This window comes from Neofelis nebulosa, chromosome 2, assembly GCF_028018385.1.
Source record: "Neofelis nebulosa isolate mNeoNeb1 chromosome 2, mNeoNeb1.pri, whole genome shotgun sequence".
Classification (NCBI taxonomy): Eukaryota; Metazoa; Chordata; class Mammalia; order Carnivora; family Felidae; genus Neofelis; species Neofelis nebulosa.
In genome coordinates this window covers 173,472,274-173,486,891 of record NC_080783.1, presented here as the reverse complement: position 1 = coordinate 173,486,891, position 14,618 = coordinate 173,472,274, and the positions used below count along the sequence as shown (strand labels likewise).

The 14,618-nt window shown below is 38.4% G+C and overlaps 1 protein-coding gene and 1 non-coding gene across 3 annotated transcripts in view; both read left to right on the top strand.

The window, feature by feature from the left end:
* HOOK1 (hook microtubule tethering protein 1) overlaps positions 1-14,618 on the top strand; it is a 71,900-nt gene that overhangs the window by 27,432 nt on the left and 29,850 nt on the right. For both annotated transcript variants that reach the window (XM_058717212.1, XM_058717211.1), the window contains 4 exons: positions 4,482-4,549; positions 6,174-6,236; positions 8,100-8,183; positions 13,619-13,785. In XM_058717212.1, coding sequence (XP_058573195.1) covers positions 4,482-4,549; positions 6,174-6,236; positions 8,100-8,183; positions 13,619-13,785 — 382 coding nt within the window. The remainder of the gene's footprint in view (positions 1-4,481; positions 4,550-6,173; positions 6,237-8,099; positions 8,184-13,618; positions 13,786-14,618) is intronic.
* Positions 6,939-7,060, top strand: LOC131505918 (U6atac minor spliceosomal RNA). The gene has a single exon (XR_009258670.1). It is a non-coding gene; the product is annotated as a U6atac minor spliceosomal RNA (small nuclear RNA).

The window sequence follows — 14,618 nt, the reverse complement described above, 5'->3', positions numbered from 1 at the left end:
CGGATGCTTAACCGACTGAGCCACCCAGGCGCCCTGGGTCTTGTTTTCTTATCCGTTATGTCACTCTATGTCTTTTGATTAGAGCATTTAGTCCATTGACATTTAAAATAATTATTGATAAGAATATACTTATTACCCTTTTGTTAATGTTTTCTGATTTTTTTTTTTTTTTAATTTTTTTTTTTTCAACGTTTTTTATTTATTTTTGGGACAGAGAGAGACAGAGCATGAACGGGGGAGGGGCAGAGAGAGAGGGAGACACAGAATCGGAAACAGGCTCCAGGCTCCGAGCCATCAACCCAGAGCCTGACGCGGGGCTCGAACTCACGGACCGCGAGATCGTGACCTGGCTGAAGTCGGACGCTTAACCGACTGCGCCACCCAGGCGCCCCTGATTTTTTTTTTTATAGTTCTTTGTTCCTTTCTTGTTCTCTTGCTCTCTTGTGGTTTGATGGCTTTCTTTAGAGTTATGCTTGGATTCCTTTCTCTCTATGTTTTGTGTATCTATTATAGGTTTTTGATTTGTGGTTGCCACTGGGTTGATGTATAATATCCTGTGTGTTTGACAATTTATTTTATGTTGATATTTATATTAAGTCATTTAAGTTTGAACACATTTTGAAAGCACTAAATATTTACTTCTTCACATTACATATATAATGTCATAGTTTACATCCTTTTATTTTTTTGTATCCTTTGGCTAATTTTTGTAGATATAAATGATTTTACTGCTTTTGTGTTTCATCTCCATACTGGCTTTATAATTAATTAATCTACTGCCCTTAAAATACATTTGCTTTTACCTGTGAAACATTTTCCCTTCATAATATTCTTACATCTGGTTATATCTTTTGTTTCCCACTTAAAGAATTCCTTTTAAAATTTCTTGTTAGGCTGAGTTAATGATGGATGAACTTGTTTAACTTTTGTTTGTCTCAGAGACCGTTTATCTTTCCTTCACTTCTCAGTGATAACTTTGTTGTGTAGCGTATTCTTGTTTGTAAGGTTTTTTCCATTCAGCTCTTTGAATATATCATGCTACTTCCTTCTGGTCTACAAAGTTTCTGCTGAAAATTCAACTGATAGCCTTATGGAATTGCCCTTATATATAACATTTTTATTTTCTCTCGCTGCTTCAAAAATTCTCTATCGTTATTTCATTTTAATTATATTTACCTTGGTGTAATCCTCCTTGTATTCATCCTGTTGGATGCTCTGTGTGCTGTCTGGACCTGGATATTTGTTTCCCCAAATTAGGAAAGTTTCCAGCTGTTATTTCTTCAAATAATTTTCTGCCTCCCTTCTATCTTCTCCTTGTGGGACCCCCTAATAATATGAACGTTATGTGTGGTAATGTTGTAGAGTTCCCTTAACCTGTTCTTCTTTTTTTTTTTTTCTTACTTTTTTTCTTTTTGCTGTTCAGCTTGGGTGCTTTCTATCACTCTGTCTTCCAGATTGCTGATTTGTTCTTTTGCATCATCAGATCTGCTGTTGATTCCCTCTAGTGCATTTTTCATTTCAGTTATTGAATTTTTCAGCCCTGACTGGTTCTTTTTTTTATATTTTCCATCTCATGAAGTTTTCACAGAGTTCATGAACTCTTTTCTCAAGTCCAGGGAGTGTCTTTGATTGTTAGTTTGAATTCTTTATCAGGCATGTTGCTTACCTCTGTTTCATTTAGCTCTTTAACCATGATTTTGTCTTGTTCTTTCATTTGGGATATACACTTCTGTCTCCTGATTTTGTCTAACTCTCTGTGTTTATTTCTGTGTATATTAGGTAGGTCAGCTACTTCTTCTGGTCTTGAAGATAGTGGCCTGGTATGGAAAAGTGTCTTACAGCACAGTCCCTCCTGGTCATCAGAACTAGGTGCTCCAGGAGTATCCCCTACATGGGCTGCCTGTGCCCTACACTTGTGGCTGGGCCATCATAACCTTCATCCCAGCTAGCTGCAGTCACCTGCTTTACCTGCTGTGGATGCACTGGGCAGGATTTGCTCCCAGTGCTATTGAGAGGCCAGGCTGAGGCTGCCATGGGCCAGTTGGTGGGTGGGGCTAGTGGTCAGCCTCACCACCTGCAGTTAGCCTCTATACCACAGCTGTAAGTCTCACTGAAGAGCAGGGCTTACTCCCTATGCAGCCAACTAAGAGGCCTAGCTGCAAGAATTGCAGCTGTGCTCATGTTTGGGATTATTTACTCACCTCCTCAGGGTTGGAGAACTATGGAGTGGGACAGGCCTGGCCAGTGCTACCTGTCAGGTGTGGCAGAGCTGGAGCTAATTTGCAGGGTTGCCTGCCAAAGCAGGCAGGTTGGGTGGGGCATGTCTGCAGGGTAGCACTGGGGCAGAGCTTGTGGCATTAGCGAGCTAGAAGGAGAGTGTTAGAACTGGCTCCCAGAAGCATCTCCTTAGTGGTGGAGGGAAGAAAAGTGGCACTAGCCAGCATTTTTCACTGGGAGGAATCTGCAGATCCTGCCCTTCATGCACATACTCTGAGATTAGTCACTGAATTTCCTTCATGTATACCCGAGGTGCTTTTCAAACTGCTGCCTCTGTGCTGTGTCTAGGGCTGAGTTATTTAGTGTGCTGGCTCTTTAGGGGGGTGGGGGAGGGTGGGACTCTGTTTCCTATTGCCTTCAGTAGGAAACTCTCTTGGCGTTGCTGATTTTTAAAGCTCCCAGTGTTAAGTCAGATATTATAGGGACTCATCAGACACAGGGTTGCCCAGTGTGGGGTCTGATCTCGCTTCTCCATCCTTGTATTGCCTATCCTGTTTGTGGTTGGTCCCACTGGGGATTTGGTTCCCAACCATGTCTTTGCCCCCCCCCCCGCCCCCACCCTTTATATGTGGCCTTCTCTCTGAGACTAGCTAAGGAAGGTCTGTTTCCCTAGTCTTTAGGTCATTTTCAGAGTTAGTTTTGCGTAGATGTAGCTGTTGCCTTGGTGTGTCTCTGGGTCAAGTTTAGCATCCTCTTACTCTGCCATCTTTTCCACATTTGTCAGTTTTAATAGTCTTTTTCAAAAAAGTAACTTTGGCTTTCACTGTATTTTGTCTGCACTATTTAATATCTGTTTTATCTCATTTCATCTCTTTTCTTGTGAATTAATCAGTTCTTCCTATTCTAAGTTATAATTGACATTTTCAGGTGTAATTTTCCCTTGTTATGATTTTGTTACCTTCCATGAATTTTAATATTACTTTCATAATTTAGTTCTAAGCATTAGTAGAATTTTTGTCCCCAGAATTTTGAAAGGAAATTCAATTTCGGCATACATAAATAAAAGTTTAGCAAGTGGTAAATATAAAGAAATGGTTTCACTGTCTTGTTAAACACATCAGTGTTACCTAATTGGATTTAATTTTGGAGATATGTGGGCTCTCAGATTTTAGGAGTGAGCAAATAAATGAAAAAAAAAACTTGCAGTAATTTAATTGAAACCTAAAATACACCCAGGATGTAAAACAGCTTCCACACCTTTATACTTTGCAATGAGAATTGATTTCAAAATGATTCCAAGGTATTGCAATAGTCTCAGTCTTGAAAGAATGAACTTGTTTGGTTAATAGTACCATATTTATCTTGGTGGGAAAAGAGATAAATTTTTTGAAGGTTTCAGCAGACTTGAAACTCTCCGTTACCCAGAAAATCCAGTTAAAGGAAATCCTTGCATTGCCTGTGCTTTCTCTACTTAACTCTTCCCCTCCCCCTCCCACTCCCCACCTAGTGGTCAGGTGCATACCAGAATCTGTCAGAACCTTTGTCCAGTTCTTGACTTCACAAATAAAAGAAAGATTTAGAGAACTTTCAGGAGTGTTCCAGGACAACCATTTAAGCAATAAAAATATTTGAAAATAATGTTTTTTTGGAAATTTGTAATTATATGGAAATTGTTTTAGCTGGAGAACATGCCATCAAAGTTGATTATGTAAATATATGAAACACCTTTTCTTATGGTTCTTCATTTCATATTGGGACAGACTTAACTTATTGCATGTGTGTTTGCGGTAAGGCATAAGGATCTCCTTGAGATGAGACTTGATGAATATTGAGTATGTGTTTATAGGAGGCTATATAAGTCCCTTCTTTGAAAGCCTTCCTGAAATGAACTACATAGGTGGTAAGATTTAATTCTCTGGGCTGAAGATTTAACATTCATTTAATATGTATGAATTCATCCCATAATACTGAACATCTAAGAAGAGGGAAGAAATTGTCATAATTGTTTTAAGATTAATCATAATTTCTTCTTTTTCTTCTTATAAGAAAAGTAGAGGTTTTCTTCTTTAGGAAAAATAAAACATTTAAAATTTGGGCATTTTAATTCTGCTTATATAATTTTGGTGGACTTATTTCTTGTGGAAAAATATACTTGCATAAAGAAGTATGTGTGGTAAATGACCTTTTATACTATTAATTGAATGGCTAAAGTAACATAGGAAAGAGTAGATTTTTATCATATCTTTTTTTTTTTTAAATCACAGAACATATTCAAAATATAATGACATTGGAAGAGTCTGTTCAACATGTGGTCATGACTGCTATTCAAGAGGTAAGTTTTTATCATTTCACATATGTATGAAAATCCTAAACCTAATGACACAAAAATTATCACATAAATCTTATGGATGTATATTTTTCTACTTGTATAAACTTGCCCTTTGCAGAAGGTTTATTTACCTTAAATTAGTGTGCCTTCCTTTCTTTCTCCAAAATATCTTAAAAAGACTTCAAGCCCAATTTTAGTACTTCTGTATTTTAAAAGATAAGTTAATATTGTCAGGTTCCCTTTTTTTTTTTAACGTTTATTTATTTTTGAGAAAGAGAGAGATGGAGCACAGCAGGGGAGGGGCAGAGAGAGACAGAGACACAGAATCCAAAGCAGGCTCCAGGCCCCCAGCTGTCAGCACAGGGCCTGATGTGGGGCTCCAACTCACAGACCATGAGATCATGACCTGAGCCGAAGTCAGACACTTAATGACTGAGCCACCCAGGTGCCCCTGTCAGAGTCCCTTAAATAACTTCACCTAAGCAGGATAAACAACCTCTGACCAGATAGGAATCTTTATTTTTTCTTTTTTTTTCACCAATTAGAGTAGTCTTTCTTGAAATTTTAAAGCATGTGTGTAAATATATCTTACATTCATTTTCTGAATGGAGAAACGGTGAGCAAATATGGTGATAGGTTTGGGAGTTAGGTAGCCTGGGTTCAAGCGAATCTAGATGTGTAGGTTGAACCAGAACAGTTCAGAATTCACGTGGTGCATGTTGATTCTTAACATCAGACTGAAGTGCAGTGTAGAGGATGTCCAAGGGGAGGTAGAATGAGGAATTAGTGAGTACAAGCAGTTTGACAGGGGCATGATTTGGAAGGAGGCATCTCACAGGAGGTTAGCAGTGTGTGCTCTGAGTTTGCATTGTTGACTTGAATTTAAAGCATCATAGTACAGGGGCGCCTGGGAGGCTCAGTCAGTTAAGCATCTAACTTCAGCTAATGTCGTGATCTCACAGTTTGTGGGTTCGAGCCCTGCATTGGGCTCTGTATTGACAGCTCAGAGCCTGGAGCCTGCTTTGGATTCTGTGTGTCCCTCTCTCTCTGCCTCTCCCCTGCTACCTCTCTCTCTCTCTTTCTCTCTCGCAAATTGAATAAATATTAAAATAAAAATGAAAAAAAAAATTAAAACATCACAGTACATATATCTGTGTTTCATATGCAAAAAGGTTACTTTTATAAGATTTTTTTTTTCCATATAATTGTAACTCCTACTTTTAAAATGACTTCTCAAATTAGGAATTTTGCTATATCACTCATTTAAAGGCTATATTTTAAAAGTGTTAATTTTATGGGAGAATCTTTTTTTTATTATTATTTGATGTGTTCAGTGTTATTCAGTAGTTCATCTTTTAGAACTTAGATTACAATTTTTCAGTATACAAGTATTTTAAATTTATCTGTGCATTTCAAGTACACTTTACTCCTGATGTCCCCACTGATGTAATAGTTGAAATGTTGTGTTATTTAGCTTAAGTCTCTAATAAAGTTTTTATTTAAATATTCTAAGGATCATCAAGGGAAACTAAATATAAAGCATTTTACTGCCCTTTTAAGTAACCTTATTTTTACTTCATAACTTAGTCTCTTTATTGTACTTAACATTGCTACTTTAATTTCCTAGTTGATGAGTAAAGAAATAGTGAGCTGTCCCACAAATGATGCTGTTGGAGAATTAGAGCAACAGGTAAGTATCTTAGTATGTGGGGAGAGTACTGAAAACAGTCATGCAGTTCCTTAGCCGATTACTATCATAAGGCTTACATAGGCGAACATATGCAAGAATATTCTCCTCCATGAAATGTAGCTTGTTTATCCTATAATATCTCAATTGAATATTATTATGAATTCCTTCATGAATGCAAGTAGTGTTGGTTTCCAAAAGTTTTTATGATCATGTTCAGAGATGAGTGACATTGCACTTTCCTTCCCAAACTTCTGATATATATGTGGCTCATGCTAGATGATTGCACAGTTAAGTAGCAGACAGTTGAAAAAATTCTGCTAAGTTGTCATTTATCTAATATGATAATTTTTGTCATGTTGCTGTCCTCTCTCCTGATTGTGAAGAAACAGCTCCATGACCCTGCGCTCAAGTCCCCTTTCCCCAGTTCTAGGTTCTCTTGCATGCTGGTTCACGCGGGGGAGGGCACTCTCCTGGGCTGTGGGGAGGGGCACAGGGACAGGCCGTTGCATCTAGCGCTTTTCCTGCTCTACTTTGGAACACCTGTTTTTCATGAGTGTCACCAGGCATCTCACCAAGTATTCCAAACTAAAATTTTCCTAAGAAATTTCTATTTGAATTTAAACACTGTGTTTTTTCTAAGTTTTGTGTAATGAAATTAAACAACATCCTCTAATATTCTGCTGTTTGAACATTTCATAAGGAGTGATGCGTGAAAGGGGAAAAGGTTAGCGCTCTGTGTCACAAGGCTGGAAGAGGCCCTCCGGCCTGCCAGCACACAGCTAAGGCCTTGTCACCCCCTTCAGGGCATCTAACCATCGTTTTGTTGTTGAATCACTGTATGATGTATGTCACTAATATGACATTCTATGTTAGTGATACTTCAGGTTTTTTTTTTTTTAAATGCACATTGAACCAGAAAACAAATTTTTTTTTTCATGAAGAGTTACCTAAAATTTTATTTCTGTGGGACCTTTGCTTTAAATATTAATGAGACGGTGTAAATATTCACACAGAAACAACAAACTGAGACTTATTTGTTAATAGATAAAATTTTCTAATGTTTTTGTTTAAATTGCAGTTCGTTGACATACAGTGTAACATTGGTTTTGGGTGTACAATTTAGTGATTCAATTCCATGCCACACTCAGTGCTCACCACGAGTGCTCTCCTTAATCCCCACCACCTGTTTCCCCCATCCCCCACACCCACCTCCCCACTGATAACCATCAGTGTGTTCTCTGTAGTTAGCTTATAAAACTCAGCACCCAAAAAACAAATAATCCAGTTTAAAAATAGGTAGAAGACATGAATAGGTATTTTTCCAAAGAGGACGTGCAGATGGCCAACAGACACATGAAAGGGTACTCACCATCCCTGATCATCGGGGAAACTCAGACTAAAACAATAATGAGTGCCCGTCTTTACTGCAGCATCCATGCAGCTGAGCTCTGTTAGAGAAAAGCACAGCCATTTATTTGAATTGAGGTCACTATAGATGCATGATTTCCATCTGCAGTTAGGTCTTCCTCATTGTTTTATACTAATCAGCACCTTCTCCCATGACCAAACACCTTTTTCACACAACTGTCCATTTGCGTCTGGTCACCCTCTTAAAATCTTCCCCCTCACTCTGACTACTAGTCGCTTATTTATTGACTGTCCACTACATCCCAGAGACCCTGTGCCGACTGCTTTTCCTATGCTGTCTAATTTGCATAGTAACCCTAGAAAGGTTCAAATGGAGACTTAAATAGAGTAGACTTGTTGATAAATTTGAATGTCCGTGTCTATGTGTCCATACACATATTTTTGAACTTGTATCAGAACACATCTTTCTAAGAATCAGAACGTTTTCTGTTTCAGCTTAAAAGGGCCTTGGAAGAACTTCAAGAAGCACTAGCGGAAAAGGAAGAACTGAGGCAAAGGTGCCAAGAACTGGATATGCAGGTGCAGAAGAGAAACCCATCCGAGGGAAACTTCCTCTTTAAGTTTACGGAGGTTTTATTGTAAATAATTCATTGGCACAGTGGCTCGGAGGAGGGGTTCCATTCCAGGGAGGGAAATTTTAACGTGTTTGTTATAGGCTTGAACATTCAAGCATGAACTTCCTAGTTACTTTTCTCTTTGAGTTGAAAATTGGTGATTATTTCTTTGAGAAAATCATTTTAATTGTGGAATTTCAAGTATTTAGATGAGCCCTTAGTTTCTTTTGTAAAAAGGAGAAATTCAAGTATCTACTGCATAGAGCGAATATTTAAATGAGGTCATTTATGGAAGTATTTAGAAGTGCTTTTCTCCCCTTCCCCATTAAATGCAGGTACCAAGTTTGTTTTGCTAACATGTACATGTATCTGAATCCATGTGTATATAATTCTTATATTCACATGTATGTACATGTTAGCAAAATAAACTCGGCATGAGAGACAATAGTTAACGTTTAATAGGGTAGATGGTCACACTAGCCCACCTATATTCAGATGGTCGTATCCTCTCAAACAAATTACTTAATTTCTTTATAGTTCAGTTTTCTCTCTTGAGAAGTGTTGTGATAATAGTGTGTTTCTCCCAGAGTGTTTTTATGAGGATTAAATGAGTTACTATGCATTAAGCACTTAGAGTAGTACCTGACGCACATAAGCACTATGTGTATTTGCGCGTATTGTTGTTATTGTTATATGAAAAGTGCAAATGCACAAGTTATGCAGTAAGTCTTAAAAAATTATGCAAAAGGGTAAGTGTACTTGCATAATGTGCTAAATGTAAATTGCACGTTTTTGTTCAAATAATGAGTTACATAAATAATTTACTCTCTGAAAAGTAAGAAGACAAGGAACAAGGGTTGTGAGAGCATCATCCTGGCTTGATGAGATAAAGATCTAGACTGACAGGGCTGCGTAATATTTCTAATCCGTAAAGGCTTGCACATAAGGAAAAGAGAAGTGACTAGGTCACGGTGACTCAACTACTTAGGACAGTGACAGCACTGCAGTTCTGGTCTTTTAACATCATTCTTTAAAAAATCAGTCCCTTTGTGTTTGAACAAAGTTAATGTTTATATTTGAACAAAGCCAGTACCTCAAACTTAGGGGGCTTTCTATATGTTCTTCTTTCATGTTTCTTGGCCACAGTTATGTCACATGTTACAACAAATGCATACACATATACAAAGCATCTGAGGTGTGTTATTGCCAAATAGGATCTTATTCACCTGCCAGAATACCTGATATAAAGAACAGAGGATTGAATCATTCAGGCCTTAGCAGTCTTATGTAGGATCTCTGTACATTTTCTAGAAATTCTTATTTGATAAAGAACACAAAATTCTATGTTAGAAGATGTGTTTGTTATACATAGTGAAGAGCATGTGATCACCTGATTTTAGCAGTAAAGTACAGACAACTCAAGTTTTTGATTCTAGTATTAAAACAGAATCAACCCTCAGATTATCTGCACACAGGAAATGAATGATTATATAATAGAACAAAAAGTAATTAATTAACAACATAGAATCCACATAGGTTCACATGACATATATCCCAATTTTATAAGGCACATTTTTTTTCATTTTTTTTTAATGTTTATTCATCTTTGAGAGAGACAGAGACAGAACACGAGCAGGGGAGGGGCAGAGAGAGAGGGGGGTGTAGAATCCGAAGCAGGCTCCAGGCTCTGAGCTGTCAGCACAGAGCGCTATGTGGGGCTCGAACCCATAGACTGTGAGATCATGACCTGAGCTGAAGTCGGACGCTCAACCGACTGAAACACCCAGGCGCCCCATAAGGGAATTTGTTTTTGAGAAATCTTTACTTTTAATCATATGTTACTTGAGAGTTGTTTTTGAATTGGGGCAGAGGGGATTGTTTTAATACCTGACCAAATGTAGCAAAAAAAGAAAAATAAGCTGCATAGAAATGCACCAAGGACAGGTAAACAAGAAAAAGGACATAACTTGTGAAGTCAAAAAACCGACAGTCAAGGAAAGAAGCAGGCATGTGACGTTGACAGAAGTGCTGCATAGCGAGCATCTGTTCTCCTTTCCTCATCCCTGACCCACACAGGGGGATCCACGGGAATCTCGATACTTCTCCCTGCGGTCTACACAGTCAGGAGAGTCACCCTTCGATTCTTTTGTTTTCTTTCACTGGACTGGGGAGGAGCAGCTAAGACACTACGGGCCTGACTCCTGATAGAAGCAGTCTGTAGAGCTACACACTGACTGGGGAGAGGGCTGATGTCCGAAGGATTTCCTCCCTGGGAATGGGAGACACTGCTCAGCACTCTGGTGGAAGGTATTTAAACCTCAGAAGTGAGAGTGTACCCCAGGTGTCGTAAAGACTGCGCCTTGCCTCAGCTTGCCCCCTCCTTCCCTGACCATTCCCAAGGCTGTAGAGTGGTGTGGAGGGAGCCATAATGAGAGAGGAAGGCACACTGGATCTTCAGTAGAGTGGAGACGTGTCAAGGAGTCTTCAGCCCATACTGGAACATCTGGTGTATCCTGACTGCCAACAAAGCACCAGTTAGATGGAAAGAATAGAAGTGTGACATCCGTGCAAACAGTGCAGACTAAAGTGCACGTAAAAGACTTCAGCCGAGCTTAGAAAAATAATGTTTGCTTCACGTTGTGGAACAGCTTCCTCAGAACACATCAGTAAAATAGATGGGGCGTGAAGACAACAAAGTGAGGTTTAAAAGAAAATTGCAGATGCACAGAAACTAATCACCGAATAATGGGAAACACTAGGCTTTATCCTAGGTAAGCCATTGAACTTCATGAATAGGAGAAGAACGAGTCCTTGGTTGTTCAGGTAGAAGAGGCAAATCACCCACAAAGACCAGACCATCAGTCTTCCCTACAACTTCAGTACCAGAATTTGGAAGAGCAGTATCTACCGAGTGCTTAGGGAAGCGGCATCGTGGCCAGATGAAGAGCTCAGATGCAGACTCACGAGCTGTTCTTGAAAAAACTGCTTGTTGACGGAGTCTAGCTAGCAAACATGTTTTAATCGAAATAAAGAATGCAAGAGTGGAGATTCTGTGGGGAAGGATCTGGTGAAGCTTGAATCCTTTCAAATACAGAACTGTGTTGGTTCTGTGCAAATTATGGTCATAAATTCTGATTCAGTAAATCAGGAAGCAGGTCTGATTATGTGTACTTAAAAAAAAAAAGAAAGAAGAACTCCACGTGATATTTGGATGTGAAGTTTTGAGGAACTCCATTCCAATCAGGATATTATGGGACTTTCAGGCAAGTTATGACGTTTGCCAGTAGCTCTTATTCTGCCCTTCCAGCCACCATTCATGACCCCCGGCAGCAGTCGGATGCAGTCCTTCGCTTGCTGCGGTAATAATGCCGTAGCAATGGTCACCCATTCTTGCCTGGGGTACGTTAGAGAAGACATGCTCCTGTCCACCATTGTACAAGATACGTTTATATCTGAGGCAGTGATTTTCAAACTTTAATGTGATGACATTTTTATTTATTTTTTTAAGTGGGCTTCGTGCCCAGTGCAGAGCCCAATGTGGGGCTTGAACTCATGACCCTGAGATCAAGACCTCAGCTGAGATCATGAGTTGGATGTTTAACCAACTGAGCCATCCAGGCAACCCATATATTTGTTTAAATAAGCAAATAGGACACAAGTGTTACATTAAATCTAGGTAATGTAAGAAAACGGCGTGGTTTGTTTTTTTTTTTTTTAGCTTTTTGAATTTTTCTGTCTCATTTTTAAATAATTCGACACAGGAACAAAGGAGAGAGAAACAAAGAAATAGAGAAGAAAAATAAAAACAGAGAAGGATAAAGGCAGGTACATAATGAACCTATGGAACTTGTTAAAGGAGATGTGTAGAACCACCACTGGACATTCTGTGTCATAGATGGGAGGGAGGGTGTGCAAGGAATTTGCATGTTTACTACCTTCTCCTTCACGTCTGTGGCTGAAGGTAGCTCTGGAGCCACACTGTGAATCATGGATAGGACCCAGGTTGGTTACACACCAGGTGTTGAAAACTGAATTTGCCCTTACCTACCTTATTTACGTGGTTCTTACACAGGTTGGAAGACTGAGGGCATTGTTTCTCTTTTGTGGATCTTTTTGTGACACCCTCTTCCCTCCAGCTAGAATGAGATTTTCTTTTCTTTGTGTCCCATCTCCTACCCTATGGTATGTTTCCACCAAAGCACTTTGAACATTTCCTGTTGTGTAATTATTTATATTTTTACCATAAGGATGCTAAGGGTACAGACTCTCCTCCTTTTTCATATCTCAGTCATTTAGGGTTGTACATGACAGGTAATAGTCACTAAACTGCTTGCATGGCAAGGATAGATGCATGCATTGAATTTAGGGAGAAAAATTGCTTTCTCCCGTAGTCTTCCCGGGAAGACTTTTCTGAGCCTTTGTGTTGGTCATTGCCCATTGGTCATTGTGTTGGTCGTTGTGTTGGTCAAAGGCAAGTATTTGTAACTTGCCTATATGGTGTTGAAGGCACTCACTTGCTTTTAATTTCCTATTAGTAGCTCACTGTGTCGGTATACAGCCTCCTTCCCATAACTGTGTTGAATTAATTACATCTATTGAAAAAACAATCGCAAACCTATGTAGTAATATGTTGAAAATCATAATAGGTCAACTTTTTTTCAAAGGAAGCTTAATATAATCATATGTAAACTTCTGGTCTTACATATGACCAGGTTACAGCCTTTTTAAAAGGTTTTAAAAGATGTTTTTAAATGGAAAAGAAAAAGAACTGAAGCAAATCATGTTTGTTGCATTAATATGTAAGTAAAGTGAAAATGTATCAGGTACTGATATCGATGTGATTCTAAATTTTTAGCCATTTTAAATTATAAGCAAACAGTCTCAATGTGCAAATGGATTTAGTTCAGCTTTTTGTTACTGATTCATTAACCAAATAATGTGCTTGTCTCTGAAGACATGATATGTAACTGATAATTTTGTGCTGTGAACCTAAAATAACTTTGTGCATGTGTGTGTATTTTAGCTTATTAGGTAACAGCATCCTAATAGTAAATTTATAACTAAAAGAGGAACAAATTAATTTTTCAAAGCTTATCAGTACATCAGACTTTAAAGACTTAGAAAAATTTTCTTACTGAAACTAGGGCAAGCATAACATTTTGAAGATATTCTCCTTGTATGTTTTAACTCGGTTTTCTCTGTAGTAATCAAATTGCTTTGATTTTTTTTGTTTGACTCAAACATCCTAGACCCCAAATTCCAGCTTTGGAAGGATCCTTAGAAATTATGTTGTCTGATTGACCAAGCTAATTTAATGGCTTGGTCACATAGCAGTGTGGGGCTCTGGACTCTTAAGTTTTTTTTGCTATTGATGCTTATATTTGTGTATTTGTTTTTTAGGTGACTGCACTTCAAGATGAAAAGAACTCATTAGTTTCTGAGAATGAGATGATGAATGAAAAACTTGACCAGTTGGATGGATCTTTTGATGATCCAAATACAATGGTTGCAAAAAAGTATTTTCATGCACAGTTACAACTAGAACAATTACAGGAAGAAAACTTCAGGTAGCATTTTTAGTAAAAACCATTCCATGGATTTCTGTTAAACCAGGAGTTAAGAAGCCCTATCAGTGATGAATTATTAAGCATTTTATAGTGTGCTATAGCATGCTATAACTTTATAGTATGCTTAGAACACTGAAAATAGAAGCTCTGAAAATATCAAATGGTGTAAATAGTTCCTGCCTTCATGGGCTTGCAATCTAGTTAGGCAAGTGGGATATGTGTATAAAAAGAAAACAATTCAAAATAACTTGTGATTAGGGCCAAATAAAGGCCATAGGCAAGTCCAATAGGAGTTTAAGGGAATGACTGCTGAGATCTGGGGGGAATGGGGTGTTTCTTACATAGGAGAGGGAACCTGATAATAAATGGAAAAAATGGAAATCTTAACCTAAAGAGGTGCTTTCTATTTAAATTTTTGTATTTTTTCTTTGGAAAAAAAGGTCTTTTTTTTTTTTATTTTTTCATCTTTATTTTTTATTTATTTTTTTAAAATGTTTTTTAATGTTTATTTATTTCTGAGACAGAGAGCATGAGTGGGGGAGGGGCAGAGAGAGAGGGAGACACAGAATCTGAAGCAGGCTCCAGGCTCCGAGCTGTCAGCACAGAGCCTGACACGGGGCTTGAACTCACAAACCGTGAGATCGTGACCTCAAGCCGAAGTTGGTGGCTCAACCTACTAAGCCACCCAGGCGCCCCACATCTTACCTTTAATAAACGCTGTCTCTTGTGTGCTAGTAGCCTGGCCTTGGACTATATAAGGCCTTGAGAAGAGGCACTCTAATTGTACTGTATGTATTTTTTGTTACTTTTTTAAAATATAATTTCAAACAAAC